Raw genomic sequence first — 13,627 nt, 5'->3', positions numbered from 1 at the left:
TGAGTATCACTATCAGCCCCCAGTGAGTATCTGTTCAGTGTTTACTCTGGGCCCAGCCCTGTTCTTGGCACTGAGAGGAAAGCAGACAAAATCCTGCCCTAGAGGAGCTAATATTTCATGGACAGATGAAGAAGGGAGAGCACCAGAATTGAAAGGGCTAGCTGATCGGGCCGGCAGCTCACTGCCTGTGGCTTCAGAAGGGCCCTCACTGTCCATTCACTGCCTGAAACAGAGGAGTCTGCGGTTTGGCATAAAGCCCTGAACTGTGAACCAGAAGAGCTAAGTTTTCGATACTCCTCTGACACTCAGTTTGTGGTGGGGCAGTCACTGGTTCTTTGGCATCCATTTGCTCATCTGCAAAGATAGGCTGCTGCCAATTTCTCTTAATATTCACTCTTTGTGCTTAAAAATACGAGATGATTTCACTGTCTCTACATAATCACATCTAAATTTTGCTAGCATCATATTAAAGACCCCAACAATGATCACAGCTTCAGTTTTCAAGGCCTTTTTCCCTTTACTCAACACAAATCTTCCCCCTTCGATCTGGCTATTCCCACTGGTCTTTAAAGACTCAAATCAAGGGAAGTTTTCTTTGGGATATTTGAATGTTCCCAATTTTCTACCTATAGATCACATATTTGTGATCTTATGAAAGATCCCTTATAAAAATATGTGTCTGTTTTATGAGACACATGTTTGGCCTACTTTATAGTTATTTCTTTTATAGGGACTTTTAGAAATGGAACTATTGAGATAAACAGAATAAACATTGTAAGGATGCTTTCATAAATTACCAAACTGATTTCCAAAATAACTTAAAATTCACTGGCATTTTATGAGAATGTCTGAAAAGATCTTGTTTAACCATGAGTGTTATTACCCTAGTTTTTATTTCAGCTGTTTGTGAATGCATGGGACTCTACAGCTCTCCTAGATACGCCAGTTAGGAATCTCTGCCTTATTCTTAACAATTAGTTCATAAGTGCCTCACATATTAAACATAAGGATTGGATTACAGTATTAGTTGCCACATAAATCAATGGCCAAAGAACACTGAAAGCTACAACCTATTTAAAAACCTATACCAATATACTTATGAATAAATGTATGTAGTTTGATAAAAATTAAACTCACCTGATAGCTTTCCACTATTTTTTCTACAACATGCTCCCAATGAACAGATATCTCAGAAGATGATAAGACTTTTACACCTACTTCTGTCGGGGCTTCACTGGGAGCTGAAATTTGATGAGAACATTATATTTTTATGAAAGATGCTTATATAACAAAATTCACATAGCACCATTTGCTGAATGAATGGATTAAAACTGTATTTTAATATTTTCAAGTAATTTTCATATTGGTAAAATAAAATAAGTCCAATAATTTTATTACCTTTTTCTTTGGTTTTACTAATATTCCTTTTTTCATGATTATCAATAATATATGAACACACACAGTCATCTACACATGAATGTTAACATAGACTTATACACATATATATATGCACATAATTTTGAAAAATATGAAAGGCTTCGTGGATTTCTCCAATTATCTGTGAATAAGAACTGTATTCTTTTCTGCATTTCTCCCAACTAATCTGCTTAAGAAAGCCCATGGATGCAGATTAAATTATTATATTTAGTTTATCAATGTTAAATCATCAAAAATAGGAAATTTGGTATTTATTATGAAACATTGTTTATCACAATTTTCAATTTTCAATTGAAAAGAAATTGAAAGGAAATTTTCAATTTTCCTTTACTCTGTATTTACACAAACTAAAGATACTAGTTAGAGACACTTTCTTCTTTCTCTTTTATGTGTAAATTTTTTTTTTTTTTTTTTAAGATCCTTTGAAACAAGTTGTGACATCCACTGCTTCTTGGGCTCAGGAAAGCTTTTATAAGTCTAATCTTCCGACTGGGCATCAAGTCAAGTATGTATCAAAAAGGCCTCTGTTTGGTGAAAAAAAAGTAATTCACATCCCTTTTGAAAATTATACAAAGAAACTAAGGAAATCTTTAAGCAAGAATGATCAATTTTTATTGTCTTTTATTAACAAGCCATAATCCTCTTTTATTTTAAAAATGTCCTGCACAAGAACACTGTTGCATTTCTGAATCACAGTAAACGTGTAGCACTATGATTGATTTCTTAGCAGTAAAAGAAAAGATGAACACTTATACAAGTTTCAGCACATGCAAGTTTTATGAGACCCATGAAACATTTAGGAAAGAAATATAATTAAATGCAGATGGCCATGACTAAAGAGATGACAATCATGGCCTTTTGCCTGACTACTTTAGCATCAAATAAAGCAATAAAAAATTGATATTGGGTGAGAAGATAACTTGTAAAATGCTTTTTTACTTTCATTTCCTCTGTGAGATGTACTCATATTGTTCAAACTGGCAACACTGAGTCAAGTTATCATATTTCGGCTGAATCAGAACAAGCACAGAGAATCTAAGATTTATTACTGGGTACTAAAAAGTCCTGAACTGATTATAAACTTAAATAATTTCTATTTTTTATTCTTTCTATGTATTTAGTTAACCAACTTAAAAACGGTGTGTATGTACTTACACACATATATATTCATATATATATCTATGGTTCCTTTCATGTTTGCATTGTCAGTAAAGATCATGGAATGACTTGAATTCTTACTAAATATAATTTTAATTTTTAAATTTTTTTTATAAACATATAATGTATTATTAGCCCCAAGGGTACAGGTCTGTGAATAGCCAGGTTTACACACTTCATAGCACTCACCATAACACATACCCTCCCCAACGTCTATAATCCCACCACCCTCTCCCTAACCCCCTCCCCCCGGCCACCCTCAGTTTGTTTTGTAACATTAAGAGTTTCTTAGGGTTTGTCTCTCTCCTGATTCCATCTTGTTTCACTTATTCTTTTCCTACTCCCCAACCCCCCACGTTGCATCTCCACTTCCTCATATCAGGGAGATGATGTGATAGTTGTCTTTCTCTGATTGACTTATTTTGCTAAGCATAATACCCTCTAGTCCCATTGAACGCTATTGGCAAGATTTCATTTCTTTTGATGGCTGCATTGTGCATACTAAATTTTTAACAAATATGAAAACTAGTAACTGTATGACTGAAGAGCATTTATGAGTTCTATGGGGCAGCTAATTGTTTATTTTGAAGTAAAAATAGTACAAATTAGGTAAACAAATAGAGTATTTTTCCTCTAAGAGATCAGAGAGATATCTTATAGTTTTAAGTATTTACCCTCTTCCATTTGTGCTTCCGTATATGCGAAAAGAGAACTTGGTAAAGGACAAATGTGTTAGGTTAGAAGCCAATGAAATCCGTATTTGCTTTTCTAGCCAATAATAATTACATAGTGCCTATGATTAGGGAGTTATAACAAGGAGATCTTTAAAAAAATAAGAAGGCCTAATCTTTCTTCAATTAGGAAAATGATAATATAAAGTATGGTAGCTTAAATAGGAAATCAGAAATCAATGTCTTTATGTGTAATATAAAATTATATATTTAGCATAGACCTATAGAGTCCTTTACGAGCATACTCAGAACAGTTAATGTTTCTAGAAAAACAAAGAGAGCCAGTATCTATATATTTATCCCCTAAGTAGTCTTCCAGACAAATTTTTCCTTTCCCAAGAAAGAAGTTCAACTGCTTTTCTGACTGCTTTGTCATAGAATCATGCTTCAATTTCCTTTAATAAAATTTCAGCACTCTATCATAATGACAGAAAAGTTACACAAATGCTATAATTACACAATTTTGGGGTTAAAAAGGGGCAATTTTACTCCCTCCAAAATATGTTCAGTAATTTATAAGCAGTAAATGTTATGAATGCCGACTTACCAAGGTTCCAATCAAGTATAGAGAATTTCTGACTTCAAAATTAGAAGTAAGAGGCCAGGAATAGGGGTCTAACCTGATTATTTTAGTGGAGATTTCCTAACTATCAAGGACATGATCTAAAGGATGAAAATATTTTGGAGGCATTCTTGTATTTAAGTGGATAAAATGACATTTTAATCTGGATCAAAGTAATACTCATTTACTAAATGCCTAGTACTATGAAAAAAATCTCCCCTCCTTCACCATATTAGTAAGGTCTTTCTTTTACTTACCGTCTTGTGCTGAATTAATGACTGCAGTGAGGCTGTATGGTCCATCTCCTTTGTTGTTAAAGGCCTTAACTTTAACTTGAAATGCAGTGGACGGGCGCATGGTCTCATCTTTATGGACATAGCGGCCAGTATCTGGATTAGTAACTGTAACTTTTTTCCATTCTTCCCCATCAAAGGGCTTAAATGCCACTATGTAACCAAAATTGTTGCCATAGTGGTATTCTCTTGATAGAGGCTACATAGAAATTGAAATATTAAATAGGTTTAAACAATACAGTTAACGGGGGAAAATTCAATGCAAATAACAATAACAATACACAGGGAAGAATGTTCTTTGTAATAATGTACTTAAAAAAAAACATTTTCATAAGTTAGTGTTGCCTGAAAATGCCAGGGCAAAAACATGTTCAAACAAGCAATGACTTCACTTACCAAGGATGCTCTTCCTGGAATATCTCAGGGTGGGCGGGGGGGGGGCTCCCACTCTGAGCCTTTTTACATTCAATTCCTCTGCCTAGGATGCTCTTTCATACAACAGAAGGCCGCTTCCCTCACTTATTGAGGTCAAGATACCTTACTTGTAGTCTTCCCTGTCCACAGAATCTGCCATTTCAGGACTCTTTCCATAATACCTCTGGCCCACCTCCCTGATTTATTTTCTCCTCTTTAACACTACCATGATTGACACCGTACCCTTGACTTATTTATCCACGTCATTTTCTCTCTCAATTATTAGAATGTAAGTTTCATGAGGGCAGAGTTTCTATGAATTTCATTTATCTTTATCCCTAGAACCTAAGAAAAGAGCCTCAAGAAATATTTAAAGAATGAGTAAATTAATTTCTTTAGAGTTGAAAGGCAATGGTAAGAGAGTACAAGACTCCAGATATCTGTCTTTTAATCAAACAGTGGAAACTGGACAGAAGGAAAAAGAGAGAAGGTGAAGGAAGAGATGCTACTGCCCTCATCTGTAGGGGGCTGACTATGGGCCCCTGTCTGACACAATATTGAAGAAAGTGCTCTGTCTGGCATTATTTTCTGACTTTCTTATTATTAGACATGCCAACTGTCCAATAAAGAAGTTCATGTCAGCTTTAACAATTCATTATTTTTAAATAATGGCAAAGCTAATTCTAATAAATACTCATCATTTGATCTTTTTTAGTCAAAAAGATAAATATGCAAGTTGTATATTTACTTTTATACTGTAAAAATCAAAGTTAAGTTGTCTTGAGGAAAAACCTTGAAGTTAATATACCACAGCTGCTTGAATATATTTATGTTAAACATGATGGCTAGAACTGTAAATCCTAAAGCATGATCTCAAGGATGTACAAACTTACTGTTTTTACACTTTTTGAAAATATAATATTTCTACACTCGTTTAAACATTTTTCTTATTAGATAGTTATTTCCCTAGTTTTTGCAATTTACAATATACCAGAATCAGCTACAAAGTTTTCACATCCTAACAAAAATGGAAAACATTTTTCAAATTAAAAAACAAAAAGCTCAGTAAAACTGGGGGGAAAAATAATGATTCTCAGGCTGTATCCCCAGAGACTTGATTTAAAAATTTTTAGAATAAACTTTCTATCATGAATTTTTGATAAGCTTCCCATCTTATTCTGAAAGATACCCACTGTGTTAAAAAAAATCAAGCTACATATAAAAGAGTAAAATATTCTAATTTTTCCTAATAGCTATACTTATATATGTTATACTGACACTAAAGCTTATAAATCAAATAACTTGAGATTCAACATCTTATTCCTAAATCTTACTTAAGAATGTAACTTAAATGCCAAGAATAAAATATGACTACAGTGCACTAGAGTCAATTTTTGCTGAATATCCACCTATAGAAACCAATTTATTGTTTGCAGAGATTAAAACCTGCTATTTTTTCTGCACTTCTCAAAGTCCTTTGGAGCCTAGGTTCTGCTCTTTGACTGTCTGCAGTAATTAAACACTAAAAATATTTAATGGGTATGTGGATATATATAAACATGTAACCTATGTAAATGTTACCTGCCTAATTCAGACAACTTTGTACTATCACAGCTTTCTCCACCACCAATATCTCTCACTTCAAATATCCTGTTGAAATGCAGTGTTTTTCAGACATTAGTCTCTGATACAGAACTCTTCTACAGGTCATAAAAAATTAACAAAATATTTTGAATGTATCAATAACAAGTCCCTTGAATGATTTCTGAGACAGATTTATCATAACCCATTACACTAGTGATCAAAGTAAGTTTCAAGAGCAAAAGCAAACTCCAGTTAAAAAAAAAAAAATACAAGTACTGAGGGTTTGGGTGGCTCAGATGGTCTGCTGAACCACCAACTCGTGATTTCAGTTCAGGTCATGATCTCCGGGTCATGAGATGGAACTGGAAATGGGCTCTGTGCTGGGTGTGGAGCCTGCTTAAGATTCCCTCTCTTTCTCTACCCCTCCCCACCCCCAGCTCCACTCTGCTCTTGCACACTCAGGCATGTGTGTACTCTCACTCTCTAAAAAAAATAAAAAATAAAAAATAAAATCAGATGCTCATACAAAAGTTGTGTTTTTTTGTGTGTGTTTTGTTTTTTTAAGTGTTTGGGGTTTGACTGTCCAGAGAAAATGTTATAAATTAAAATTGGGTTACCATACCACAGTGAGTTCAAAATATTTCTGGAATTAGATAGCTGAATATTTGTTTAATCTTTTAGACCAATGGATCCCTTAACATCCAAGATCTATTTTTGCATAGGAACTGCTTACTAAGCCATAGTAGGCCAGGTAAAATCTGACAGTCATTTAAAAAAAATAATTTTGGTAATTTATTATTGCTTGTGCTTTGGGCTTTGATTTTATTCTCTTTCTTTTTTCTTTCTTTCATTTTTTTTTTTTTTGCCTTAGGTAAAGTTACATTTTGGATAGAGGATTGTGAAATGAACAATTTCCATAGAAGAAGTCATTATAAGCTTGGCATATACTCTAGAAATAGATGTCTGTTAGAAGTGCAAGTTGGATAAAGTTTGCAGTTAAAATTTGTCTTTTGAAAATCAATTACAGATGTCATGAAAATATGTTGAAATGAAAATTAATGTTGTCATATTCCATGCAAACAAAAAATGATAAAATATAATATATAAAATATAACTTAAATAAAAATAAAATCTCAAGGAGTCTTGCAAATTTATATGTAAAATAATATTAAATTTTAAAATGAATTATACAAATTTTATGACATTATACATAGAAGACTAGAAAGACTGCCCCAAAATGTCAAATTGGGTGATTTTTGGGTTGTGTGATCATGGGTAATTTTGTTTACTTTATATTTTAACATTGGAGCTACTAATAAAAATCTGTTGTTTTCTAACTTAAAAAATTATTTTTACAAAACAAAAAAATAATACTTCTGTGGTAGAGATACTACTACAAGAGTGGAAATAGTATTTTGACTCACTGATAATACGCTACTAATGTTAAATAGAAAAGGACTAACTCATCACTTCAGTGTATTGGACAAAAGCAATGCTGAAGAACATTCAGATTCCTTTTGGATAAACCTTTCCCAATTGAATATCCAATTATCTAGTACATTCCACTGAAAAATGTTTCTTTTCTCCCATTGTATTGCTTTGGTGCCTTTTTGCAAAATTAGCTGTTTATTTGCGTGTGAGTCTATTTCTGAGCTCACTATTTCATTGATATTTATCAGTCTTTATGCCAGTATCACATTGTCTTAATTAATGTAGGTTTAGAAGGTTTTGAATTCATGTAGTGTAATTCTTGCAACTTTGTTTTGTTGTTGTTGTTGTTGTTCTGGTTTTAAGTTTTATTAGCAGCAAACCAGTAAATATAAAAGAACAATGGGCTTTAGAATATTGACCAGGTATCCTGCAACATTTTAAAATGTGCTTATTCGCTCTAATAGTTGCTTATAGATTCCCTAGAATTTTGTGTACAAACACACATTGTGCTCTTTATTTCATTTTCTTGACCTATTTCACTGGCTAGGGCCTCCATTACAACATTAAGAGGGATATCTTTGCCCTATGCCCAAACTGAGAAGGAAAATATTAAGCCTGTCACCACTGAGCATTATTATTAACTGTAAGATTTCCACAAATATCCTTTATCTGGTATAAGAAATTCCCTTCTATTTCTATATACTTAGACTTTTAAAATCATGAATATGTTTTAATTATGAATGTTGATCTATTGAGATGATCCTATGATTTCATTCCTTTATTCTGCCAATATAATGAGTAATACTGATTGATTTGTTAATGGGAAACCAACTCTGCATTTCTGGGATAAACTCTACTTCATCACAGTGTATCATTCTTTTAGTATTTTGCCAGATTTAATTTGCCAACATTTTTTTTAAGTTTTGCATCTATGGTTATAAAGGGTATTCTTCTGTAATTTTCTTTTAAAAAATAAAGTTCACATTTCACTTAGATTAGAATACATTGCAAAAAATTTGTTTCACCAAAAATAACAAAAATGTTTATATTATTCCAACATAAGCCACAAAATTCCTACTTTTCTCCAGGTAGTTATAAAATCAAGAAAAGGTGGAAGATATGGTAATCCAAAGAAAACGAACAACCAATATCTTTGGCCTCTGTTTCTATCTTGACCATGAATAAAAGTGGTCAGTGTACACTCATTCACTAGAAAGCTTTTGACTCAGTTAAGATATAAATCAATAAATGAATGAAATAACAACCATATGTAGAATAAGAGTAGATTACTTTCCACTTAAACTTCAGTTTCTCTTTACAGTCACTTAAGGAAGAAAAAAATGTACAATTGGAATCTTTGGTGAACTCACAGTTTCTTCTGCTTGTTGATAATTTCCCTAATGGTCCATTAGAATTTTTCTTATTATATTTAAACAAAACAAAATAAAACAAAAACAGTTCATCCTGGGCCATGTCTTTTGTTTTGATTTATTTTGGGAAACAAAATCAATTTGAGATTAAGGGTAGGTAAAGCCGCTTCTGATATATACAACTTATTAATACTTACTACCCATGTTATGGTCAGCTCCCTGTTGCTTCCACCCCCACCTCCGACATCTGAAGGAGCCACGTTAGGCGCTGAAACAAACAAACAAATGAAACAATGAAAAAATGAGGTTATGTAATTTATTTCTGGCACTAGAGTTCTTATTCACTACAAAAACCATGAATTTTTACTTTCACTAGGAAAGACAAGTTGTATACATGATCTACTCAATTATAATAACAATGCCTCATAGTATAGTAATACATATCTAATCTATTTTACTGCCAAGACAAACATTGATTTAGTGGCATAGGAAAGTAGGGGTTTTCTTCAGCCAGAGGTAACAAAGCAAATTTTCCCTCCCCCCACACACAGCTGTTTTTTTTTTTTTTTCTCTGTCCTTTTATTTAATATGAATTTGAAAGATTACATCCACTTTGTTGGGAAAATATTTCACAGCTCTTATTTTAAACCCTATGACCTTCTAATAATTTACTGTTGTGGTGTTAGTTTTATGCTTTAATCTACAAAGAGCTGTTAAAGAGTGCCTATCCACTAATATCGGATAATGTTCCCCCAAAATATCTGGAAATATTAGAAATCTAAAACTGTTTCTGGTTCTCTCACTACCCAGTTTCTAAATCTCTTCTAGAATCTTGCCCCATCAGGGACTCCAACTCTTCCACACTCTTATCTTCTTACATCATCCTTCAGTTTTCAATTACTCTATTGGATTCGACTCTGCAATCTCTCCATCTTTAAAAATTATCTGTAATATTGCCTTCCACTTACTCTCCATGCCATCAAACACTTGTCACAGAACAGCAAAGAACTGATATATGGCTTTTTTTGTACTTCACTCTATAACCTCTTTTTAACAACCCATAACCTCTTTTTTTTTTTTTTTAATATATTACTGAAATTGCTCTCTCAAAAATCACAAAATTGCTTCTAACTGCCAAGTCCAATGGCCTCTTCTTTGGTTTTCTCCCAGTTATTCTCTCTCCCTGAAAGTCCTTTAGGAGAGTCGCTCTATCATACAATTTATTTATTTTTATTTTATTTATTTATTTGACAGAGAGAGAGGGATCATAATCAGGCAGAGAGGCGATGGGGGGGGGATGCAGGTTCCCCACTGAGCAGAGAGCCTAAAGCAGGGCTCAATCCCAAGACCTGGGGTCATGACCTGAGCCAAAGGCAGAGGCTCAACCCACTGAGCCACCCAGTGGCTCCTGCATCCTGAATCTTATTGTATGGTATGTCTTCTTGCATTTTCATGTAACTGGAGTTGAACAGGTACACAAAGCCTAGTCTGTCATGCACTGGAGGCACTTAGAGATCAGCTGCTCGGCTACATGGACAGTCTGTTTTTACATAGAACTGCTGTGGTTCAGTCGGAGGTACCATTCCCAGATCTGTCAACATTTTAAAGAACATATGAAAGATGAGTTATTCCTTGAGTCCCCAGATCTTTCCTGGTGGGAAATAGTCACACCTTCCTCAGAGGGCTCAAAGCAATGCATCCATTTACTAAGCTGCAGATCCCAACAAATAATTGTGATTCAAAGATAAATACTTCACAACTTCCCCTATGTTAACCGTGTAAATTCCTTGTTGAATAATGCATAGTAATTGCACAAAAACAAACAACATGTATGACTTTCTTTATGTCTATAGACCATATGATGATTTCCATTTCTGGTTAGGAATTAATATATTAGAGATTTTATTCTACTATTCAACTGTCACCACATAAGTATTAGAAATAAAAACTGAGTGCACAGAAGTGTTAAAAGATAATTGTAGCACTTTAGATAAAATACATATTGAAGGCGGGATATTAAAATAACTCTTGGAAACCCTTTAAGCCCCATAATTCATATTCTAAAGTTAAAACTCTACATGCTACAAGAAACAAGAAACAAAGAACTTGCTGTTTTAAAATCAAAGAATAAATCAAATTTTGTATGTTTAACTCTAAGTACAAGTATTGTGGTCACAGGCAAATAATTTCAAAAATAACCTTAGAATAATTTATTATACTGTAATTTGTTGAATCAAATATTGCTTTCATCAGGTCAAGTACTATTTGCCAAAACATTTCACTGTGATCCTTTTTATTATAATCAATATTAGCCTCTTTGTTTAGAATAGAGCTCAAAATGGAATATGCTTATGTTAGATTGAATTTTTTTCCATTTCATAAGGTTTATTTTAAGCTCTTTTAACATGCTTCAATAAGTAAGTCGAGATTGACTTGCTTTTCAAAGATTACTCACTGAACTCATGGTACTAAAATAAAAGACAGTAATAAAGGTACTGTACCTTCTAATAGAATGTTTTGTATATTGGGTTGATTATTGACTTAATGTCCTCCATTTAGCTTTCAATGTTCAGTTGTAGCTTTAGCAGCTATGGGACATTTTTTCACAGGTGGTGTTGAAATATAACATACCTATCTGACAAGAATATGAACACCTAGGTACCCTTCTTCTGCCTTCAACCTTGTGTGAACAGGAATACTTGTGCAAATCATGATTCCTTTCAGGGAAGTAAATCACTCTAAGCACAAGGCAGCTTATTCAACTTTTGGATCCAAAGTAATTTAAGAGTGAACAAACAAAGCTTTCTTTTAACTATAAATCATTTAAAAGATTTTAATAAACTATCTAGGAAAAAATAGAAAATTATTGAATTAATCATGAATAAACAAAATATTCTTTTACTGTGAAAGGTTAAGAAAAGTGAGTTTTTACATTTTTCCTTCTGCCATGAGTTCAGTCTAAGTGATTCCTTGAAGAGGTTTAGAAGAGTGCTTCTGTTTTACCAAAATGAATTCTGCTTCAGTTAACTGATCACATGGATGAATCCTGGCCCTCTCAAGTTTCCTCCCCCCCGGGTGGAATGGGGTGCGGGTCTGCGCGCTAACTGTTGGGGTCACTGCAGCGTCCTGCCCTCCAGGCATGAGAACAAGTGAACGCAGCCGCTGGAGCCAGATTTATTTCCAGTGGTGACACAGTCTGGCCCCTGCCAGGAGAGAGATGGAAAGAGAGAGCGGGAGGACTGGATAGGGGTCAGGGAGATCAGACTGAATCTGGTTTTCCCGGTGACCTGACTGAGAAGGAAGGGGTTGGTCTGGCTGAGGGTTTGGTGCTACAGTTGGAAGATTTGCAAATGCTAACACATTCCTGTGTGAGGCACATCACCATTTGTCAGTTGTTGTGAATATGTGTATTTTAAGCAGTAAGATTCCGCTGGTCAGACTTTTCTGGGCAGTCTCAGTGACGCATTTCCTGTGCTGTGATTGTCCTGAAGACAGAGTGGCTATAACCACTGTGAGAAGCCCAAATAAAATCGATCCCCTGCCCCCTCCCCAAAAAAAAGAGTGCTTCTGTGTTTCAATCACAGGACTAAAAATTATTTAAAAAGAAAATTAAGCTGATGTCATAATTATCTTTCAGTTTATTAAAAACAAACTAATGTTGCCAATTTTACTTTTAGAATTTGTAAGCTTAGATAATTTGCATGTAAGTACCTATTTGAGCTTTGGTGTTTTATTTAACAGTATAAAAACTGGTTTACAACTAATCCTAAACTGTGAAAATCATGGAGTATAGGAAGATAGGCCCCTGACTCAAAATAGACTGTTGACTACTTAGTTCTTCTTAATTACTGCTTAACTTGTAGAGCCATTTTTACAGAAATAATGTTACCATGAGTGTAACTTTCCACTTTAATTTGCATCAAAATCTCATTGTGATTTAAAACTAAGTTTTTTAGGAAGAGATTCAAATGGTTATAAATGTAATGCTCTAGAATCTAGAACACCAAAGGAATTAAAGTACAGATTAACATTTTACCTCTGCTTTTATTCTACTTCTAAATATATATTCTTTCTGATTAGCTGTTAACAAAATCAAATGAATTGTACAATATTTGGATATTCAAACGAGAGTAGTTACTTGTAACTCTTATGATCGATCTCCTGTTCTGCTGGTGGAGCAGACTGCCAACATTCCTAATGCATCTACCCTGTTAAACTGATGTCCTTTCCATAGTCAGTAAAAACAATACGGGGTCTGAGATAGTTCATAAAAATATTAATGTTTTAGGGTCTTATCAAGCTGAAATTACAGGCTGTTTATTAATCTAGGCTTTGATCTTAAACAGGAATTTTACACAGGTGGTACAGAGTAAATTTGTTAACTGCTCAACAGAATGATAATCTAAAAATAAGTCATTGGAGAAAATGCTGGATGGGCAGAAGAGAATGCTAAAAACTGAAGTCATCAGAATGCACAGCAAGATTTTTATGAAGAACTCAAACCAAATATACACTATTTAAGTTAAGCAAAAGAATTAAAACTTCCTGGTTTCTCTCTGTGTATTAAGAACAAAAGCATCTAATGCACATGTGAACTTTGTTTTCAAACAAAACAAATTACAATCGATAATGGGTTCTTCCGAATTG

General features: G+C 33.7%; 1 protein-coding gene across 2 annotated transcripts in view; it reads right to left on the bottom strand.

Annotated features, from left to right (window-relative positions):
* The window catches only part of CNTN1 (contactin 1), a 351,845-nt gene that overhangs the window by 48,779 nt on the left and 289,439 nt on the right, over window positions 1-13,627 (bottom strand). For both annotated transcript variants that reach the window (XM_082742231.1, XM_082742230.1), the window contains 3 exons: window positions 9,178-9,248; window positions 4,146-4,380; window positions 1,138-1,241 (listed from right to left, as the gene is read on the bottom strand). In XM_082742231.1, the coding sequence (XP_082598357.1) occupies window positions 1,138-1,241; window positions 4,146-4,380; window positions 9,178-9,248 (410 nt within the window). The remainder of the gene's footprint in view (window positions 1-1,137; window positions 1,242-4,145; window positions 4,381-9,177; window positions 9,249-13,627) is intronic.

The sequence above is a fragment of the Mustela nivalis genome (assembly GCF_964662115.1).
Source record: "Mustela nivalis genome assembly, chromosome: 7".
In the NCBI taxonomy this organism is placed as follows: domain Eukaryota; kingdom Metazoa; phylum Chordata; class Mammalia; order Carnivora; family Mustelidae; genus Mustela; species Mustela nivalis.
This window is presented reverse-complemented; position numbering and strand designations above follow the sequence as displayed.